The following is a 19,948-nucleotide window of genomic DNA, read 5'->3' on the forward strand; positions in this document are numbered from 1 at the left end:
TACATCATCTAGCTAGCTCAATAGCAGTCCCACTTCAGTTCCGGTCCCAAAATTATATATCATAACTATTAGCGTTTACAACTTTTAAAAATAAGTGATTATAAATTTTTCTTTCACAAAATTGTTAAGAAAATTTTAGGGCGAGTGTTGTTCATTGAGAGTAAATTCTCAATTGACCATAAAAATAGTGTTCCCAGCAACCAGCTCAGAGTGACCACTGTATTCTTCTCATCATATGGCAATGACGCCAAAATTAACAAAAAAAAGTAGAGTTTGGTTGGCTCACGTAATATTACACACGACGAGGGGAACAAAAAACTCAGCATTATCCAACATTAAATACCAGGTAACTAAACTAATCTAAGTTGACAGGACCAGTTCAAGGCTCATAGGCCATCTCTTTACTCTTACTACACATCAAAAGTAACCTACTCAACACATACAAAATTTAATTTATGTGTCATCTCCTCGTTTTAGACCTTAGTAGTCTTCTTTTTCACAGGCACTTTTTTAGCTTTACCTTTCTTTTGCTTTTGTCCACTGCGAGCATGGTTTTCATCTCTTTCACGAGTATTAATATCCTTAAATTTAATTGGCTTGATGATAACACCCGTTTTCTTTACCACCTGTCCATCAACAAATGACAAGCACAAATCGATTTAAAAAGAACACAAGGAATGATGGAAATAAAGTCGAATTTGTTTAAATTATGAACCTCCGGACGGTTAAGAGCTCCCATAGCAGAAACAGGATTAAATTCTGGTCCAATTGGCATCCGAATACTTTGTTCAAAAACTTCTTTGGATGTGTAGGGGTAAGGAAGGGACTGTGTATGTAGCTTCTCAGCCTACAACATAAATTATTCAAAACAAACCGTCAGCTGAAAAAAAAAACATGAAACAAATAATACTACGGATAATTAACAGATTATATCATTCAGACAGGGCATGCAAGTTTTTGAGCAACAGATGTATAACCATAAATATGCAAATAATGACCTTTTTGTCCAACTTCTCTGAGATAATAACATTTTTAAGATATGCATCCTTCCTCTTTTTCAGAGCTTCTTCTCTTTTCTTTCTAGCTGTCTCATGCTCTTCTAGCATCCAAGAAGGTAAGCCTTTCTTCCTCTGTATGTCGGTCCACTGACCCCAGCCAGGAAGCAAAATGGGTTTTTCAGGCTCTGGATTTTCCTCATTCAATACTTCCGCTTTATCTTTCTCAAAATCTTCTTCGACATCATCACCAGCGAATGCACGTTGTATAAGTTCTGACTGGGATGGAAGTTCATAAACAGACTTAAAGCCACTAGATAAAATTCCATCCACCATTTCTCCACCACTCTCTGCATCACTGTCGCCATCATCGTCCTGCTAAAATATAATAAGAAAAGAGTTCTCACACTAACAATTGGAATGGTGAGGCGTGAGTTTGTGAGAGTAGGAAATACCTCAATCATTGGATCTTTTTCCAAAGGTCTTAAAGATGCTGAAGATTTGCCAAGATTGTCATTGCTAACTTGAATTTGGTTATCAGCTGATGATTTTTTAGTCTATTCAGTCATATCATGAATTAGAATCAATGGTGATAAGTTCTTATCTCTACAAAGAAACAAAATATAAAAATCAAGCTTACCTTTTTCCACGAGTTTGAAGCAAAGAAAGAAACATCATATGTTATTTTGGGCCCTGGATCTTCAACACTGGCCTCAGAACTCTGAAATGCAACAAATTGCAGTTTAAATTAATCTTAAGACACAAAATGCGACAAGAACTGCACATAAATATAGCTAGAAAGGGTTTTGGGATATATAACTGACATTATTATTGAAGCCCAACAATCTCATTAAGCAAATTTGTTCATGACAGACATTAGGATAACAACGTTTGAAAAATAATGAGACTAAGCAGCATAGGCATAACATTAAGGAAGCTGATATGCACAAGAAGCCATTAACAATCTTTGCGAGCACATATTCTCAGGAATGTCCAAAAATAATTCTGAAAATAAGTGCATCATGATCCAATGTTTTGGAAATTTAAATACTTTTAACACATTATTAATCCTCATTACAAATACACAAATGAATATTGATTGTTGAGACACAAAGTTTGCAGTTTCACTCTCTGACAAGCTCGACCGAAGATAAAATCAGTGTTTCCAATACAACATGGTAAAAGTTCTTCAACGGTCGAACCAAGATAAGAAGTAGATCAGTTACCTTAAATGCAGAATCATGATTGATCTCAAATTCTTGGCGGAGTAAACTAGGATCAATGTCTGATAATCTCAGTGAATGATCATGTTTTTCATGTTCAACAACCTCATCCTCTCTTTCATCGTCATCATTTTCACTATCACTGTTGGCATAGTAGTTATCTGATTTGACCTTCCTACTAGTCTCAGAAACTACCATTTTAGGAACACCAAACACCCTCCTTCCACTTGAGACATCCATATCACAACCTCCTAATTCACTTTTATCATCCAATTTCTTTAACGATAAGTCATACTCCTTAAGAGCAAGATTTGCTTCTTCATCAGCAGCCTCCTTTCTCTTTTTCAACCCACGCACCTTCACGAAGAAACATCAAACGTTAAAATCAGCATCAGTGCATCCCTATGACAGGACAAGAAAATTGAAAAACAGATGCGTCAAAATCACCATGAAAGGTAGAGCAAGCACCCCCGATTGGGGCAATTCTTCATCCTCGTCTAATAATTTCCGTGTTTTTTCCTGGGCCTTTATCAACAGTTTTGATGTTTTATCCAGATCTGAACCATCTGCCGCATCATCACCGTAATCTTCATCACTGCTCTCATCGCTGCTACTACTTTCGTTCATAGAACTCATTTTTCTAGTCAATTCAGCATGTTTATTAAGTTGCTCAGCAAAAGCTACCCGAGTTCCATCATCTTGGACTTGCAGACCCCGTTTTAAGATGCGAGTTGCCCACCTTGAGCTGTTTTTGTGTTTTAAAGTCATACGTTCCTGCATTAACAGAAGAGTAATGTAATAACAGATTTTTCTGAAACAAGACTAACCAGACCTAAATTGAAGCCAATGTTAAATAACCATATGTCAACGTATATTTAATCACCTCAGCTCTTTTAAACTCTTGTTTCATTGCAAGTTCCTTGGTAGCTTCAGGATCCATTTCGATTTCCAGGTCAGCTGCTTTTGTCCTATCTTTTTTCAACAAACGGTGATATGTTTTCGACTTAATCTTCTTAATGCGTTTTGCTTTCAGTTCATGGCGGAAAAGAAGACTACGCATTTTAGCAAGCCTATCCTGTTGATCCTTCATATCTTCAATTGACATCTGCATCATATCATCCCACAAATAATTGCTTTGAGGGATATTCTATTTAATTTGTTCTTACTTGAAAAATAATAATAATAGAGGATTGAGCACATATTTGAGGTGAATAATTAGATGACTATAAATCGATATTTCATACTTCGTTCAGTTCCAGAAGCCTTGCACCATCTCTTTTGTGAGCTTCAACAACCTCATTATGGTTGACCAAGGAAGCAATTTTCTTCTCAAAGTCAGTTCTAGGTTCAAATTCAGAGGCTATTGCTCCTATAGTTGAAAATCCCAAGTTCAACTCTTCATCAAAATATAAAGTAGGTGCTTCTCTGTTTTTCTTGACTAAAGGATCCCATTTGGTGATATCCTTTTTAGATTGTTCATAAGCAGCCTTTCGCTCCAATCTTTCTTGATCCGCCTTGGGAATTGTTGTGAGAATGCGAGTTGATTTATTTTCCATCCGACGCAGGTCCTTTCTAAGTTTGCTGAAACCCGGCTTATCATGCAGTGGTTCCAAAAGGTCCTGAATGCTGATTAGGCCCTTGCCATCAAGAATATCACTACTAGGATTATACTCAGACTCTGGATATGCCTCAGACACAATGAAATTTTTCTTCTTTTTACCTACAAGTGGAAAGAACTATTAGAGTTAGTAAAAAATTGTGAAGTAAAAAAAAGAGTTTGCTACAGAATTTTAGGGGCTTCCAAACAACAATGTTGAGAAAAAAAATTAGGTTTCAATTGGGTTGTCCACGAGTATTTGCAAAATGAGTCAGAAGGATGTCTTACCCTTCAATCGAACTTCTACATAACTTAATGGATTTCATATCTTACCAGCAATACAAAATGATTACAAAGTTTATTCGATCTCGACACCCAGATTAGAAAAGAATCACGTAGAAGATCCTTGAATTTTGGAGGCTATGACACTATAAACCAAAAGGCTATGGCATGCAAGACTGAATAAATTCTTAATTTAGTTAAAAAATAAGTGCAATAACAAATTAGTAAGGGGTGAGGTAGACCTCTACTAGCGAAAGAATCACTTGGAAGTCCAGTTACTTCTTGTAACATCCTTGCATGTCTTCCATCATCTTCAGCTTCCTCACCTTCATCGGATGCAATGTTCTCATCCTAAGAGTCAACGGTAAAAACTAGAGTCAGATAAAAAGTATCTGCACCTGCACTTGTGTGTGAGTGAGCAACCACGAATGGAAATCAGAGAGATACCTCAAAATCTTCAGGAAGCTCGTACTGATAGTTTTCAATGGGGTCAAACCGCTTGTTCTTCTTCGATTCCTCCTCTGGAATAGCTTCTTCATACTCATAAACATCATCACCTCTGTCTTTATTAAAAGCTATCTCTTCTTCATCATCCGAAGGGCCGCTCTTAGGGTGGCAACGATCTAGCTCCTTCTGAAATGCATTGGGCAAACGAGGCCCACGCCAATCCCTCTTCTTATTAGCTTTATCGCTTTTATTCTTACCAAAGGTCGAACCTTTTCGCTTCTTATTCATAATTTCTCCATCTTTCCTTCGACTACTATGGCTTTCATCCCTGGATTTCCCTTTCTTTTCTGCCATTGATACGGTCTGGAAGAGAACTCCAAGTTGTTCATAGATAAGTACAGATACGGCAAAAACAGAAATTGACACAACTAGCTAATAATCTGCAGAAGAATACTAAAACTCTAGCATATCATTAAAAAGGTTAAAAAGGTTACAGATAAGAACATCACTCTGGGGTGCAATCGAGTTGGGTCGAACAGCACACTACTCAAGCTCAACTCGACATATATTTAGTCTGCTCGAAATCTTCAAGCTCAAGCTCGACTCGTGAAAGTATGAGTTGCTCGAGCTCGATCTCGAAAAGCTCGAATTGAACAGAAATCTGAATTGGATACAAAATTATTTTAAATAAATTTTCAAAATAAGCTACTACATCTGAAATCTGAATCGTTTGCCTTAAAATTTATATGCATAAATCAAAACAGGGGTTTTCCAAAAATTCAGAAAATTGAATTTAGAAATCAATACAAACCCATAAGCAAGAAAAAAATAATAACAATCCAGAAGAAAAAAAATGGTTTCTGCATCACAATAAGCATAATATCGAACACCATATATGCATACTTGAATCTCGTACGAAAACCGAAATTTCGAACAGAAAAACAAAGGTAGTTGCAAAACAACAGTCGAGTGCGAACATTAATAGAAGACATTATGGAAGTTGAAAAACACACAAAAAGGGGAGAAGTCGGCTAAATATTTCAAATATTTTACTAACCAGAAAGATGAACGGAGAGATCGGTTGTCAGCTGTCGGCGCCTCGATCGGCCGTTGGTGGATGAAATCCAGAGTGGAGAAGGGAGAAAAACACTGGTTGTTGGGCCGGTTGATCGAAAGCCCTTCAGAATTAGAATTAGGGCTAGTATTTTAAAACTTAAATCAATCAATCAATTAATTAATTAATTAAAATATGTACAAACTTATATAAATATTAAAGAAAATATAAAATAATAGTATTTAATCTATCGGTTAACCCATTTTAAAATTTTTTAAACCGAATTAACTGATATGATTGATTTTTTAATGTTAAACTGAATTTTCGAAATAACTGAACCGACTTTTCGAATTCGCTCAGTTCGGTCGGTTAATTCAGATTAACCGAAATATTGTTCACTCATACCGACAAGTGGCAGAATGTGTCAAAATGGGCTAGGTCCATCAGGTCGGTCCGCACGCCATACAAAATAAGTGGGTTGAGTTGGTAATTTTTCAACAGCCTAAAAGGTGAGCCGCTCCGCCTCGCCTAATGATGGATTGTGATGGGGTGCAGGTTGATTGGCCAAAATCGTCAAATTACACGTAAGTCTATCGGAATGGCCGGCCCCGCCACGCCACCTAAAATAGGTAGATTGTGTTGGTGTTTTTTTAACCCACCTTAAAAATGGACCGATACAACCCACCTAATGATGGGTCGTGACGAATTATAAACCGACCCATTTCATCAGCCCATTTTGACATGTCTACTAGTGGCTATTGGCTTGCGTTACTAATGCCTAATGTTATTGGACCGGTTTTCTCTAACTAGACTGATGTGTTACCAATGCCTAATGGTCATCAGTTATTGGACCCATTTCCTCTAATTTGACATGGGCCCAGGCCCAAGAGTTTCAGCATATAAATGAAGCAATACGGACATATTTAGATGATGTTATTATTTCATTATTATTGTTATTGTTGTGAAAAATATATTTTCATCATATTAATATTAGGAGTTTTTATAGGCCAGGTTTTCCAATAATAATAATAATAATTCAAACTATATAACGATGTTTATAGCTTGGAAGTTGGATTGGAAGAATTTAAATTCTATTGCTTCGAAGTGATGCTATCAAATTGTTATTTTTCTTTTTTAAAAAAAAAAAAAAAATCTCAAATGCACTATATGATAACCAAACTCTTTGCTAATTTAAATCATCTAACAATGTTATTTTTTAAAAAAAGTAATTAACAATGTTGTAGCTAGCTTGGAAGTTTAAATTATAACTATGAAATTCTTTAATAAAGTTAGCACACTATATATAGTTTCATTATTGTCATAGGAGCGAACGTCAAAATAAATTATTTTTCGTTTTCAAAAATAAAAAATAAAAAAAATAAATTATTTTTAACAATTGTTTAATTTTTTATTCACTGTGTCATGTTGTGCAACGTTAGTGTCTTTTAAAAAATGTATAACAAAACACACACAAACTTATTTATACATATACATATATAATGATAATATATTTAATACATATATATAATGATAAGAACGGAACAAATATATAAAACTTTATAAATTATATTAATTAAATATAATATTATAATTTACTTTTTTTTTTTTTTTTCATGTGTAACATTTTTTTTAACATTCAGATTCCGTTGAAATCTGTGAACAAGTTTATGAATGTCTATAAACATGTGTCAAAGTAAATTCACAAATTAAAGTCTGTGAAATTTTTTTGCAATTATATGAAATTTTATAAAAGTCAGTAAAAATATATCGATTCCACATAAATCTATTATTTAAAAAAATCATCAAATATCTACAATGAGTACACGCTTTTAATTTCTACTGATTTGAATTGATGTGATCTATTTTTAAAATTATTACTGTTGTTGTTGTTATTATTATTATTATTATTATAATCTCAAATGTACTAGTGAATTTTCACACATTCGTTGTGTGACGAAAAATTGAGTTTTTTTTATTAAAATTAATTTCAATAAAAATATATAATAAAGTTATGATAGCAAATAATGAAGGCTTTTTGGGTTAAGAATATTATTAACCACCAGAAGTAGTTAAAATTAAAATTATTTAAAGGATAATGAAATATATTAGTTATTTACCACTCTTTAAAATAATTTGAAATTTTAATTTTAAAATAGATAAATATATGAAAATTAAGTTGTCATATCAAGAGACCGTACCATTTTCTTAAAGCCCTTGCTTATATTTTTATATATTATACTTTTGCTAGAGTGAATCGGTATTAGTGTTTGATTTAGAGTGCATATGGATATTGTGATGGAAGAAATGTGGAGGATAAATGTATAACCTATTTCTCACGTTTTTTTTTCTTAACCTAATTGAAGGGTGTGGTTAAGTTTTGTTTTTTTTGTATTTTTTTTTTATCATACCAAGAGACCATGCTATGGACGGATTGTTCGGTCCTACCCCATGGGTTTTACCCCATGGGGTAAGTGGCAGCATGTGAGTGGTCTATTCATATGGGGCCACATGAATGGACCACTCACATGCTGCCACCTACCCCATGGGGGGTAAAACCCATGGATATGGTCGAACGAACCGCTATGGACCTCTTACATAATAAATAGGTATAGATAATAATAAATAAATAAATAAATAAATAGGTATGGATACCAAGAGATCATGCCGTTTTTCTAAGGACCTCTTGCTTGATAAATAGGTATGGATTATTGAAATACCTATTGTAAACATGAAATAACTTTTTTCACACTTAAAGTTCGTTCTTAACTTGTTTAAGCTTGAAAAACTTGAAGCTGACATCCACGTTTCACGCTTTTTAGATCCTTCCCTGAATCACTTAACCAAATTTCTGAAGGTAGTGTTTGAAATTTTGTTAAAAAAAAAGTTTGAAATGCTTCCCGGAACATTTTTCAAACACTACCGAAATCGTCCACCAAACGTACACGAACTGCACGATATCAGAATATTCCTATAATATGGTGTGTTTATAATCTGAAATCTGAAATGCGGCAAAAGAACCGACGCATTCGGAATTCGACTCTTCATTTGTCCTCCCTCAGATATATTAATGAATGGATTCAAAGTCTCCTCCATTCTCCGACCTTCTGCCTTCATTCAATTAATTAATTTCTTGAAAAGTTGAACTTTCTTGATTTTTCAAATCTGTTTTTGCTGTTTTTCCATATAAAATGACCCTACCTCATTCCCTTCACTAGTTCACTGTTCTTTTTTTTTTAAAAATAAAATAAAATAAAATTGCCCAACGCTCCGTTTTGCATTCCCAGTTCATAGTTATACTTTTATTCTGCTTGCAATACATACTTAACCTATCCGTGGCTTAAGTGTTCTATAATATAATATATATTTGTTTTTTTTTCTTCGTATGATCCGAGTACTTTCCAAGTATGTCTGGAAATGTTTGATTTATTGTTCGTGTGTTTACGTAGGTACTAAATACTTAATCACATCAAATGGGAGGAAATGCACAGCTTGATGATGGCTGCGAGTTTTTGGTGCCCCCGAACGAAGTTCTTACTCTAATTCTGGTTGGAAAAACCGGCAATGGGAAGAGTTCGACGGGAAATAGTATCATAGGAAGAAGGCATTTCAAGTCCAAGTATAGCTCAGCCGGTGCATGTGAGTTGCAGAGTACTAGATAGATTAGAAGATGGGACAATTCTTAATGTGATAGACACGCCAGGTACTTAAAATTACTAAGATCCATGCTTCAAAATATTATATAGCCATATACGTACGATCAATTTTTAGCGTGTGTTATTGTTTTTAAACCCATATATGATATAACTGAACCTGCTGGAACTATTTCAACTTCCAGGGTTATTTGATTTTTCTGCTGAAGCTGAATTTATTGGGGAGAAAATTGTTAAATGTATTGATATGGCAAGGGGTGGCATTCATGCTCTCCTTGTGGTCCTGTCAGCCACGACCCGATTTACCAGAGAAGAAGCAGCCTGTATTAAGAGCTTGAACAAAATATTTGTTGGAAAGATCAGTGACTACATGATTTTAGTTTTTTCACTGGTGGAGATGGCCTTGTAAGAGACGGAGAGACCCTGGATGGTTACTTGGTTTGTGATTGCCCTGAGCCTTTGAAGGTTTGAATGACCATTATAAGAATCTGATTTCTTCTATATATATATGTCATGGGTACTTTAAATGTTAATGCTTATGATTTGTTTTTTTGGGGATTGTGGTATATATAGGAAATCCTCAAAATGTGCGATAATAGGTACATCCTCTTTGATAACGTCACAAAAGATGAATTAAAGAAATTAAATCTGATCAGCTGAAGCAACTTCTCTTCCTGGTAAACGAAGTTGTGGATAAAAATGGTGGGAAACCATTTACAAATGAGCTTTTTGAGGAACTTAAGGTGAATGACGTACGCGTCGTATTTATGTTGTTACATCGATGGATATGGTACTAATTAAGATTGTGTTGGTCTTCGTGAACAGATGGGATCCAAAATTGCTCAGGAGGTGACTGAAGCGAAGGAGTTGATCTACAAGTCGCATGCTGAGCAGCACAAGATCAGAATAACCGATATGGTAGTGTTTAATTAATTTGTTTCTTTTTTGTCAAAAACGTGATTTCCCTAATTTTCTCTGCGCCTAATTTACATTTACTTGTCCATTTAATTGTTTTTAAAGGTCGCGTCGAGTCTCAAAGAGACTGCTGCTCAGCTCAGACAACAATTGGCCGAAGAAAAAGCCGCTCGGCTGAAGTTAGAAGCAAATATGGAACATGACGTCCGGTGGAAATCAAAAGATAAAATATGAGGTCTGAGGAAGGATTTAGACAGATCGGGCGGCGGAGACTGAGCAGCTGCGGCACAAAGATGATGTCATAATTCGCTGTGCTATTATGTGACTGATATGATGTCATGCCTTGTGGTTGATTTTCTTATTATTGTGTGCATACAACGTCTTGCAACTAATTAACTTTCAATGTTTCATCTCCACTAATCTGTATTAATGGGAATGGAACTAGTTTTGGTTTGTTACTTTTGAAGTTGATTTCATTGACATTTGGAAGTGTTTCAAGAATTTGAAGAGCTTGATTATCAGCTTGTATTGTGGAATCATCGATACCAGCCCTTTCATAATTAATGGCCTCGTCATGACAAAATATATATTATGGCCTCGTCATGACAAAATATATATTATGACAAAAAATTTAACTATTCTCTTCTTGTTTGTCCAAAAAAAAAAAATTAATTAGACTACGTACAGAAAAATATATTGAACTGTTTTTATTTGTCTAAATCAGGCTTTTGCATGCAGGAAGTTTTTCCCAATTTGTAAAACGATAAATTATTGGAAGATATATATATGTTGATGGGGAAAGTATATAATACTCCCAGGCACGTTGAAAATGATTAACAGATATATGAGTTTCTTTTAAATGTCCACCTATCATGCTCACTACCATGTCATCAATGATGTGACACTATTTTATTGGACCTATAATTTATCACATCTTTATCACATCCAATAGAATAATGACACATTATTGGTGAACATGATAGTGGGCATGATAGGTGGACACTTGAAAGAAACTCTATTCTAACTAGTTTCTAAGTGTAGCTAGACATGCATGTTCTTAAAATACGTTGTAGAAATAGTATGATAGCTTTAATTTGGAAAACATATAATAGAATATATATTCTGGTTGCTTATTAATTTTATTATAATAATGCATATAATATAAGTAGACAACATGTACATGGTATCGTAACATGAAAAATCAATCTTGCTATGCTAGTTTGGGATTTGTACTTTGCCAACCGGTTTATATTTAGATACGGTATCGTAACATGAAAAATCAATCTTGCTATGCTAGTTTGGGATTTGTACTTTGCCAACCGGTTTATATTTAGATACGAGGAACAATAGATATTTCTAATTTTTTTAGAAAGAAAAGTTGAAGATTTAAGATAGTCTTTGAAACCTTTAAAAATAAGTGATTAAGCAGATTTTTTTTATAAATTTGTGAAAAAAATTTCCATAATTAATTATTTATTTTTAAAAGTTTGCAAACACTGCCTAAAAATAGTAGGATATGAAATAAAAAAAGAAGGGAAATAATTAGTGGAAAAAATTGATAAACCGAACATTATAAGCGCTGCATGGGTTCACAATCAGGCTGCAGCTGAATAAATTTGAAGTATTTTTATATACAGTTTCAATTGTTTTTGGTACACTTGTTCTTACATATATTGTTCTAATTCTATATTTAACAACCCTTGGTCATACTATAAAAGCAAATGGTATATTTCATTTTGATAGCGATTTTGATTCATATATGTTTGTATTTCTATCGTGAAGTTTTGTTTGAATTGCTGTCTAGCCGCTAGGTAACATAATGTTGCGATTTTACAAATTGTTGTAACATTGGACACAAAACTTCGTTGAATATCTTTTACATTAAGATCATTGCTAATGTTAATTAGAAAATTTCATGTTTGGGATCATGTAAGTTGAAAACTAAAGAAGGATCTTCAATGTTCAACCATCAGTGTTAATTAGTGTTAGTTTTCCCAGATAATTTTTCATAGAAGCAATATTTCACATACGCCATATGAGTAAACCACTGTGCTCTTTGCATCGCAAGCAGGCACGCCAAAAGGATCGCGTGCGTGATTGGTATTGCTAACCATCTTCGTATAAACCTTGTTGCAACTTATGGAAGCAGACCACGCTATGAAATTATATATGGAAGCCAGATACCGTTCTTGAATAGATTTGGTGTCTTGTGTAGTTGTGTACATGGAGAATGACTAGCTTGTATTTTTAACAGCTATATCTTTTGTATATTTCTTCATGCTAACTGAATCTGTTGAAAAAAAAAATTAAATTCACGAATTAGATTCATTCAGTGCTATATATTTATTAATTTATTTATTTAAAGTATGGTGATAAATGGTTGGCATGCATCTCAGCGGTCCCAGACCAGAATTGAATGGGTTGAATAAATAAGGATCCAGAGCCATAGTTTCCATTGGAATGTGTGAGTCAATGAGGCCGACCATAGTGTCCAATCTCCTTTGAATATCTCCATCCTATGCCCTTTCACTTATTGCCCATATTACTGCTACTGCCTAAATATATAGCCATAGAAAGCGAGTGCTTTTAATTAAAACACATTAATTTCTTCACCCTTCATTGGCTACTTGAATGGAGTGTGATGTTATTTTAATTGTTGTTTTGAGTCAACTCTCCACTGCGTCAGATTCCTTGGTCATTTAAAATGAAATTTAAATCCCAGCACAGAAGTAAAAAACAATATATTTTCAGAAAATGATACCGAAATATAACGATAACATTTAAAGTATCATGCACGAGCATTTAATTTCAACCTTCAAATTTTTATTTTACAACATCAATCTGTGCAGGTGTTTTTAAAAAATGCTTGGAATGATAAATTTCATAAAAATGATTTTGAACTTATTTATACATGATATAATTTAATAAGAATAAATCAGTAAAAATTTTTTTTAATGAAAATTGGACTATATAATTGGATCACCGAGAAAGTATATCAATTTATGGAGGTTGAAAAATACATGAGTCTGACAATGTTTTCATAACCGAATCGGTGATCGAACCGGTCTACCTTAAAAAAACGGTCCAACCGGTTCGACCGTTTTAACCGGACGGTCGGACCGAAAAACAGTTTATATAATATAATATAATTAATAATATCTTTTAAATTTTAAAAATCTAAAAGATGTATATAAATAAAAAAAATATTTATCATAGTTTAAAAAATAAATAACTATATAAATATATTCAAAATATTAATTATAGTTATATATAATATATTTTTAAAAATAAATAAATTAATTAAAAAATATATAATAATAGAAAAATAATATTTGTAACGAAATACAATTTTCAAATAATAATGTGTATATATATATAATAAAATATTAAATTAAGATTTTAAAATTAAAAAAAAAACCAATTTAAAAAAAAATAAAAAAATTTCAAAAATCGGTTCAACCGGTTTTCTAGCCGGTTCTTGGCCGGTTCGACCAGTTTTGACCGGTTCTTGACCGGTTCTGAGCGATTAAACCGTTAAGGGGTATTGCGGATCGGACCAGTGACCGGTTTTCGGTCGAACCGGTCGAACCGGCTGGTCCGGTCCGGTTTTTAAAACACTGGAGTCTGGTATATCATATACTCCCTCCGTTTCAATTATATAGTTTACGTTTTCTTTTTGGTTTGTCCCAAATACATAGTCATATACCATATTTAGTAATATTTTTTTACACTCCTTTACTAATATATCCCTATTAACTATAAATTGAAAATTGTGCAATCATTTTTTAATACATTAAATAGGAATAAAATAGAAAGTTTGTATAAAATTTACTTTCCTAATAATTTTTTCTTTATCAGTGTGAAAAAAAATAGTACTATGTATTTGAGACGGAATGAATACGTGAAAACTCTAATTTTGAGAAATTGGTAAATGGCAAACAATTAAGTCAGTGTGCATGTTTCTCTTTCAGGTAACATGATTCATGCATGTTAAAAGGCTCAAACTACGAGAACTAGAACAGAAATTTGAAACAAAATTACCCGAATTATCGAGCAATTCCGAAACCAAAGAAAATGAAAATGGAAATGTAAAAGGAGGTGAAAAAGAGAAATACCACAGCACTGTCGAAATATTTATTGCATGTATTTACTTCAAGAGAGAACCATACAGGTGATTCCATTTACTCCTCCCTACCCACCACCTTTCCCCCGCTTATTAAAACCTTTCGCCACCTTCAAACACTCCATACACACACTAGCACACATTTTTCTCACACAAAGAATGGCTGAGGAGCAGTTGAAGCTTTGTGGGTTTTTTGTGATGTTACTAGTTTGTAACATGAATGCAGGTCTTGTAAGGGGTCAAGAAGATGGAGCTGGCAATGCCGAAAGGAAAGCTCTGGCGCCTGCTTTGTTCATTTTTGGTGACTCTCTGATAGATAATGGCAACAACAACAACTTGGCATCTTTGGCAAAAGCCAACTATTTCCCCTACGGCATCGACTTTAGTGGCGGCTCCACGGGGCGTTTCTCCAATGGTTATACCATGGTTGACACCATTGGTAAATAGAAAACCACTCTCACCAACGCTTTTCAGTTATGTAAAAGAAAAGAAATCTGTTGCATTCAGCCTGGTTTTGGTTTGTTTCTTGCATATATGCAGCTGAATTGCTTGGGTTGCCACTGATTCCTCCATACTCTGAGGCCTCTGGGGATCAAATCAGATATGGTGTCAATTATGCCTCTGCAGCTGCTGGTATCCTTGATGATACAGGAAGAAATTTTGTGAGTAATGCATGATATATGAGCACACCCCACCTGCATGTTTTTTGCTTCCAACAACCTAGTAGTATGTAATGACCATACAACAGTGTCATGTTTTTCACCATTTACACTAACATGACAGGTTGGCCGGATTCCATTTAATCAGCAAATTCAAAATTTTGAGAACACTCTTGATCAGATGAGTGGTGTCCTCGGTGTACCAGATGTGTCGCAATCTATAGCCAAATCCATTTTCTTTATAGGGATGGGCAGCAACGACTATTTAAACAATTACCTCATGCCCAATTATAACACCAAGAATCAGTACGATGCTCAACAATACGCAGATCTCTTGTCTCAACAGTACTCCCAACAAGTTTCTGTAAGATACTTAGACTTACACTGCCATACTTGTATGTGATACATGTATACTTGTATTTTCTTGAGTGTTTTCTTTTAATAATTGCAGAGGCTGTACAATCTTGGAGCTAGGAAATTTGTGATAGCAGGGCTTGGACTGATGGGGTGTATTCCAAGCATTCTTGCACAGAGTAGCAATGGTATATGCTCAGATGAAGTTAACCAGCTTGTGCTTCCTTTCAATACTAACGCAAAGGCCATGATCAACAATCTCAGCGCTAATCTACCTGGTTCAAGATTTTCTTACACCGATGTTCGCAACATGTTCCAGGATCTCCTAGCAAATGCTGGAACATATGGTGCTTTGAGATCTTCCATTTTCTCTCATTTAATCAAGATTTTCAATATTTTGTACTCACTTTTTTATGTACTAAATTGTACAGGATTTAGTGCGGTGAATACTGGGTGCTGCGGCATTGGGAGGAACAGAGGGCAAATCACTTGCCTACCGTTCCAGACGCCATGTCCAGACCGGAAACAGTACATATTCTGGGACGCTTTCCACCCCACGGAAGCGGTGAACATATTGTTTGGACAGAAAGCTTTCAATGGGAATACAGAGTTTGCTTATCCCATCAACATACAGCAGCTAGCTAGTCTTTGATCTCATCAATGGATTTTTTCTATCTTTTCTTTTCTTCGTGACTCCCTGAGTTCATGAGTTTGAACTTTGGAGAGGCAGCAGATGTTTGTAGTGGGGGAAATGCATGAAAGAAAATCTGTTTATTTTGTGTTCTTGTGATCGATCTGTTGTCTTTTTAGATAAATATTTGTAGCTGCTGATTTAGCTGCGAAGAAGGATGTTAAACTGAATTTAAAAAGTCTAAATGCTAGTAAAGCCAAAATAAATACGATCAAAATATTTATTAGAAAATACTGAGACAAATGTAGGATGCAAATATTTAATAATCAATAAAAAAAAGGTCCTGAAGAGGACAAAATTACATAAGTGCAAATTCCAAGGATTAGCTAACTAAGATCATAGAAAATGAGTTAAATTCTAAAGCATGGCTAATTGCTGTATGTTAATGGGATAAGCATATGCTTTGGAGGTAGAAGAGTAGGCTTGCTTAGCTAGCACAATATTGGCAGCTTCAGTAGGATGAAATGCATCCCAAAACATGTGATTGCGCCGGTTTTCGCATGGAATTTGAAAAGGCAGGCATGTTATCTGCCCGTTGTTTCTTCCCACCCCGCAACATCCCCTGTCGACCACTTCAAATCCTGTCAAACAAACGGTAGGAGTAAGCTTTTGAACAAAAGATGATATCATACTATCATGTGTATATGCCTACCATAAGATCTAGCATTCAAGGCTAAATCTTGGCCGCTTTGATATGAATCCAGGTATACAAACTTCGCCCCGGGAAGCAGGCCATTGTTGAATCTATCAACCAGCCTTTTCAGTCCTGTGTTGAAAAGTGAAATAGCATTGTTTATCTCGTCATTGCACCGGCTTCCATTACCGTTATATCGTGCTAACTGATATGGTATGCACCCTATTGCCCCTACCGCGGTCACAAGCACTTTACGTGCTCCTAGGTTGTATAGTTCTGTTAATTGTTTGGAATAATCCTGGATGAGGGAAGCAGCATAAGCTTTGGGGGTGTACTCATAACTGGTTGAATAGTAATCCCGCATGAAGTAATTGTTGAGATAATCATTGCTTCCCAACCCACAGTAAAGTATGCATTTGCTTAGATAATAGGCAAGTGCATCGCCGTCTCCTCGAAAATACCTACTCAACTGCACCACTGTCCTGCGAAAGTTTTCAACCTGTTGGTTCATTGACATGTGAGCGCCCAAATTGTTTCCCGTTTCATCACGAATTCCTGAAGCACCTGATGCATAATTGGCTCCCAGAAGTAATGCTCGTCCACGAACCTCGGAATAGGGCTGAATGTAGTTCGTAAAGCCTAATAGCTGAGCTGAAAACATAAGGAAATGCATAAGGTCTGTCTTAAAAATAAGATATGAACACCTGAAAAAGACTGTGGTAAAAAGAACCTAAAGCATCGACGAATGTACGGCCATTTGTGAAGCGTCCGGTTGTGCCTTGTGGGAAATCAATGCCATACGGTCTGTAGTTTGCCCTGGCAAGAGTAAGTAATCCGTTGTTATTGCCATTATCTACCAACGAGTCACCAAATATAAATAGTCCTGGCACTTGTTGATAATTAGGCTGTGACACAGTTTCCGAACACCAGAAACTAAAAAGAATCCAAATGACAAGATTCATGAAATTTGCCATACTAGATACTTTTTCACTGGCCGTTGCCTCATACAAAATGAAAATTTGAGTATGTTTTCAAGTTTGAAATCTGGATCATTTTATAATGCAATTCTTGGTACCCAATTTTAAATGGGTTCATGAGATGAAATCAAGAAGTTGGTATTTGTTGGGCTCCAACTCTTTTTAGCTGTAATTCACGATTCATTTTTGTAATTTGCCAAAGCAACGGTGGCAATGGCTTTTATCCCGTGAGACCTATGCCAACAAGGTGTCATAGACCACGGAAATTGATGCGATTAATTCATGACCCCAGACTCTGGAAAAATATTTTGAAAGTTGGCAGAATCATCATGAGTTTGGCAGTTAAGAGTTATGTTCTGAGCAGGGACTTCTGTCAAATATTTCACACGGTTAAAAAATGTTAAAGAAAAAGAAAATTCAGATGTGCAGCCGACATGTACCATTCATAATTCATGTCAAAATACCATATTGCTTTGGAGAAACAAAATAAATCAAACTGATGCGAAATGACATATGATAAAAGTAATGCCAATATGCCTTGGCAACCTTGATAGAACTGATTCTGCCAAACCAGGGCCGTATAAATCTCTCATCAAATACATGAATGTCGTCTGAAATTCAAAAATCATCCAACTTTTCGAACTTTTTCTTCTTGACCTAACCCAAGTGATTTCTGAGCATCTGCTGTACCACCGGGATCTGCGCAAGCACTAATCAAATAAATGATGAAAAACTTTCCAGAAGTATCGATTTCGTTTCGAAACATTCAGCACTCTAAAGTCTAAACGCTTGCCAGGATATAGGTAGTAGAATGGAAGACAAATTCAAAACCAATTGACATCTGGGTACTAGCGACAGAAGAGAGTCTTTTAACCTCAGACACTAATATTCCATTACATGTATCCTTCCTGATAAAGTGTTATGTTTGAACTGCACGCCTTTTGGCTAAAGTTTAGCCTTCTATAGAAGATTATTAAATTTCATGAAATGGGATAAGTGAAGTAACAATCTTTTTTTATGAAATATAGGACTCACGCAAGCTGTGGGAAGAAGGAGATGAAGGAAATAGATAATATCATCTTGTCTTCTTCAGCAAAATTTCATGGAAGCACGGAATGGTACAGACAGATGTATAATCAAACTTACCAAAGAACTGTTTGAAGATCCTCGTGAAAAAGGCCAAATTGCGCGAAACATTTATGCCATTGAAGGAGGAAGCGGTATGACAACTGTATCAACACTAAAAACATGCTGAAGGAACTGCAGAGATGAGGGATGTCTTAGAGCAACATGATTGACTTCACATCACTCATTTTTTTTGTATAATCTAAAGCATAGCACAACATTATATATCAGGTCATATCTACAATAATGGAGACATGTTTTTAGAACAAAGCTTCACTGATTATGAAGAGACAAATCCTGCAGTCTTTGGAATAATATGCCTCGGGTTCAAAAGGCCTGCAATATTTTTCATGAGCTTAATAGCCACTTCAACATCCACAAGCTGCTCATAAGGTTTTAAAGGCCCGGGATAGAATCTTGACAGTGTATCTAAACATCTCAAATCAAGAAACGTTTACAACTGTCAACCACGCGAACTAATACTTGTGAGTCTGTGACGCATAGGCACTGTTTGGTGCGAAGAAGAGATTCGACATCTTTGAAAAATTTTGAGTCATGTTTTACAAAAACCGGAGTTAAAAATAGTTATGTTATCCTGTCTTTCAATAAGCCATATCTTTACTCGTAGCTCAAGATTCTACCCCTCTGTCTAAACACTGTCTCGACATACAGAGGAAACTCCAAGGTATACCCTCATGCCTCAAAGATCGTAACTTTTTTCAGTTATCGTACAATATCCTCCCTATACAACCTCATCTATGATCTAACATCGATAATTAAAAGAGCCATATAAACATCATATATGCACGCATAATTAAGAAAAAACGAACTGATGAGGGAATCTACCTGGAAGTTTCGTTGGAACCTGTATCGAAGTTCGGGATCGATTTGAATAGGGGAATCTTCTCCGATATCGTCTGTTTTATGGTCGTAAACCTTCTTGCCTGGGACATGCATAGCGGGCATTGTACCTGGTTCTAACGTTAACTTCAGCCGCGCGTCTCGAAATTTGTTATCGCCATCTTGTGGGGGATCCCTCCATGGCGCCGACTGAAGCAACTCTAGCTATTTTCGTTTTCGCCATTGTTGAATTGATTGAGGTTTTCTGTGTCATGCAAGAAGTGTCGGAGAAGATGAAAGGGGCCTACGTACCCTTGCCCTGCATTCATATCTGCTATTCATTCATTCATTCGTTCAAATAAATCATTTTATTGAAAAACAT

At 35.2% G+C, this 19,948-nt stretch overlaps 3 protein-coding genes and 2 pseudogenes across 6 annotated transcripts; 2 read left to right on the plus strand and 3 right to left on the minus strand.

Annotated features, from left to right (window-relative positions):
- Window positions 1-205: 205 nt before the first annotated feature.
- LOC140877678 (uncharacterized) lies at window positions 206-5,745 on the minus strand. Of its 4 annotated transcripts, none has more exons than XM_073281242.1 (13): window positions 5,602-5,737; window positions 5,054-5,205; window positions 4,545-4,907; window positions 4,340-4,448; window positions 3,463-3,938; window positions 3,102-3,323; window positions 2,666-2,992; window positions 2,222-2,575; window positions 1,636-1,716; window positions 1,451-1,552; window positions 999-1,373; window positions 716-847; window positions 206-626 (listed from the first exon to the last, which is right to left on the minus strand). In XM_073281242.1, the coding sequence occupies exons 3-13, from the start codon at window positions 4,896-4,898 to the stop codon at window positions 474-476; spliced, it is 2,685 nt and encodes an 894-aa protein (XP_073137343.1). In that variant the 5' UTR covers window positions 4,899-4,907; window positions 5,054-5,205; window positions 5,602-5,737; the 3' UTR covers window positions 206-473. The 4 variants fall into 4 exon arrangements, with proteins under 4 accessions (XP_073137343.1, XP_073137338.1, XP_073137335.1 ...); XM_073281237.1 differs by having other exon boundaries at window positions 999-1,370; window positions 5,039-5,205; XM_073281234.1 differs by having other exon boundaries at window positions 5,039-5,205.
- A 3,323-nt stretch (window positions 5,746-9,068) lies between these two features.
- LOC140873930 (immune-associated nucleotide-binding protein 9-like) lies at window positions 9,069-11,558 on the plus strand (annotated as a pseudogene).
- Window positions 11,559-14,399: 2,841 nt separating this feature from the next.
- On the plus strand, window positions 14,400-16,084 carry LOC140875093 (GDSL esterase/lipase At1g71691-like). The gene is made up of 5 exons (XM_073278637.1): window positions 14,400-14,725; window positions 14,827-14,948; window positions 15,070-15,309; window positions 15,397-15,646; window positions 15,731-16,084. Exons 1-5 carry the CDS (start codon window positions 14,446-14,448, stop codon window positions 15,949-15,951), a joined length of 1,113 nt encoding a protein of 370 aa, XP_073134738.1. The 5' UTR covers window positions 14,400-14,445; the 3' UTR covers window positions 15,952-16,084.
- A 164-nt stretch (window positions 16,085-16,248) lies between these two features.
- On the minus strand, window positions 16,249-17,854 carry LOC140887118 (GDSL esterase/lipase At1g33811). The gene is made up of 3 exons (XM_073294176.1): window positions 17,355-17,854; window positions 16,643-17,275; window positions 16,249-16,571 (listed from the first exon to the last, which is right to left on the minus strand). The coding sequence occupies exons 1-3, from the start codon at window positions 17,596-17,598 to the stop codon at window positions 16,348-16,350; spliced, it is 1,101 nt and encodes a 366-aa protein (XP_073150277.1). The 5' UTR covers window positions 17,599-17,854; the 3' UTR covers window positions 16,249-16,347.
- A 372-nt stretch (window positions 17,855-18,226) lies between these two features.
- On the minus strand, window positions 18,227-19,696 carry LOC140887137 (uncharacterized; annotated as a pseudogene).
- Between the last annotated feature and the right edge of the window lie 252 nt (window positions 19,697-19,948).

Source organism: Henckelia pumila, chromosome 1 (genome assembly GCF_033568475.1).
Source record: "Henckelia pumila isolate YLH828 chromosome 1, ASM3356847v2, whole genome shotgun sequence".
NCBI classification, from domain to species: domain Eukaryota; kingdom Viridiplantae; phylum Streptophyta; class Magnoliopsida; order Lamiales; family Gesneriaceae; genus Henckelia; species Henckelia pumila.

Excerpts from the sequence above, each read along its gene's own strand:
- LOC140877678 (XM_073281234.1), bottom strand. Across the intron at positions 2,993-3,101 it reads AAGAGTTTAAAAGAGCTGAG|GAACGTATGACTTTAAAACA; the intron begins GTGATTAAATAT and ends CTGTTAATGCAG. Across the intron at positions 848-998 it reads CAGAGAAGTTGGACAAAAAG|GCTGAGAAGCTACATACACA; the intron begins GTCATTATTTGC and ends TTTATGTTGTAG.
- LOC140875093 (XM_073278637.1), top strand. The coding sequence starts at position 14,446 with ATGGCTGAGGAGCAGTTGAAGCTTTGTGGGTTTTTTGTGATGTTACTA. Across the intron at positions 14,726-14,826 it reads TACCATGGTTGACACCATTG|CTGAATTGCTTGGGTTGCCA; the intron begins GTAAATAGAAAA and ends GCATATATGCAG. Across the intron at positions 15,647-15,730 it reads AGCAAATGCTGGAACATATG|GATTTAGTGCGGTGAATACT; the intron begins GTGCTTTGAGAT and ends TAAATTGTACAG.
- LOC140887118 (XM_073294176.1), bottom strand. The coding sequence starts at position 17,598 with ATGGCAAATTTCATGAATCTTGTCATTTGGATTCTTTTTAGTTTCTGG. Across the intron at positions 17,276-17,354 it reads TACATTCGTCGATGCTTTAG|CTCAGCTATTAGGCTTTACG; the intron begins GTTCTTTTTACC and ends TTATGTTTTCAG. Across the intron at positions 16,572-16,642 it reads CTTGAATGCTAGATCTTATG|GATTTGAAGTGGTCGACAGG; the intron begins GTAGGCATATAC and ends TTTGTTTGACAG.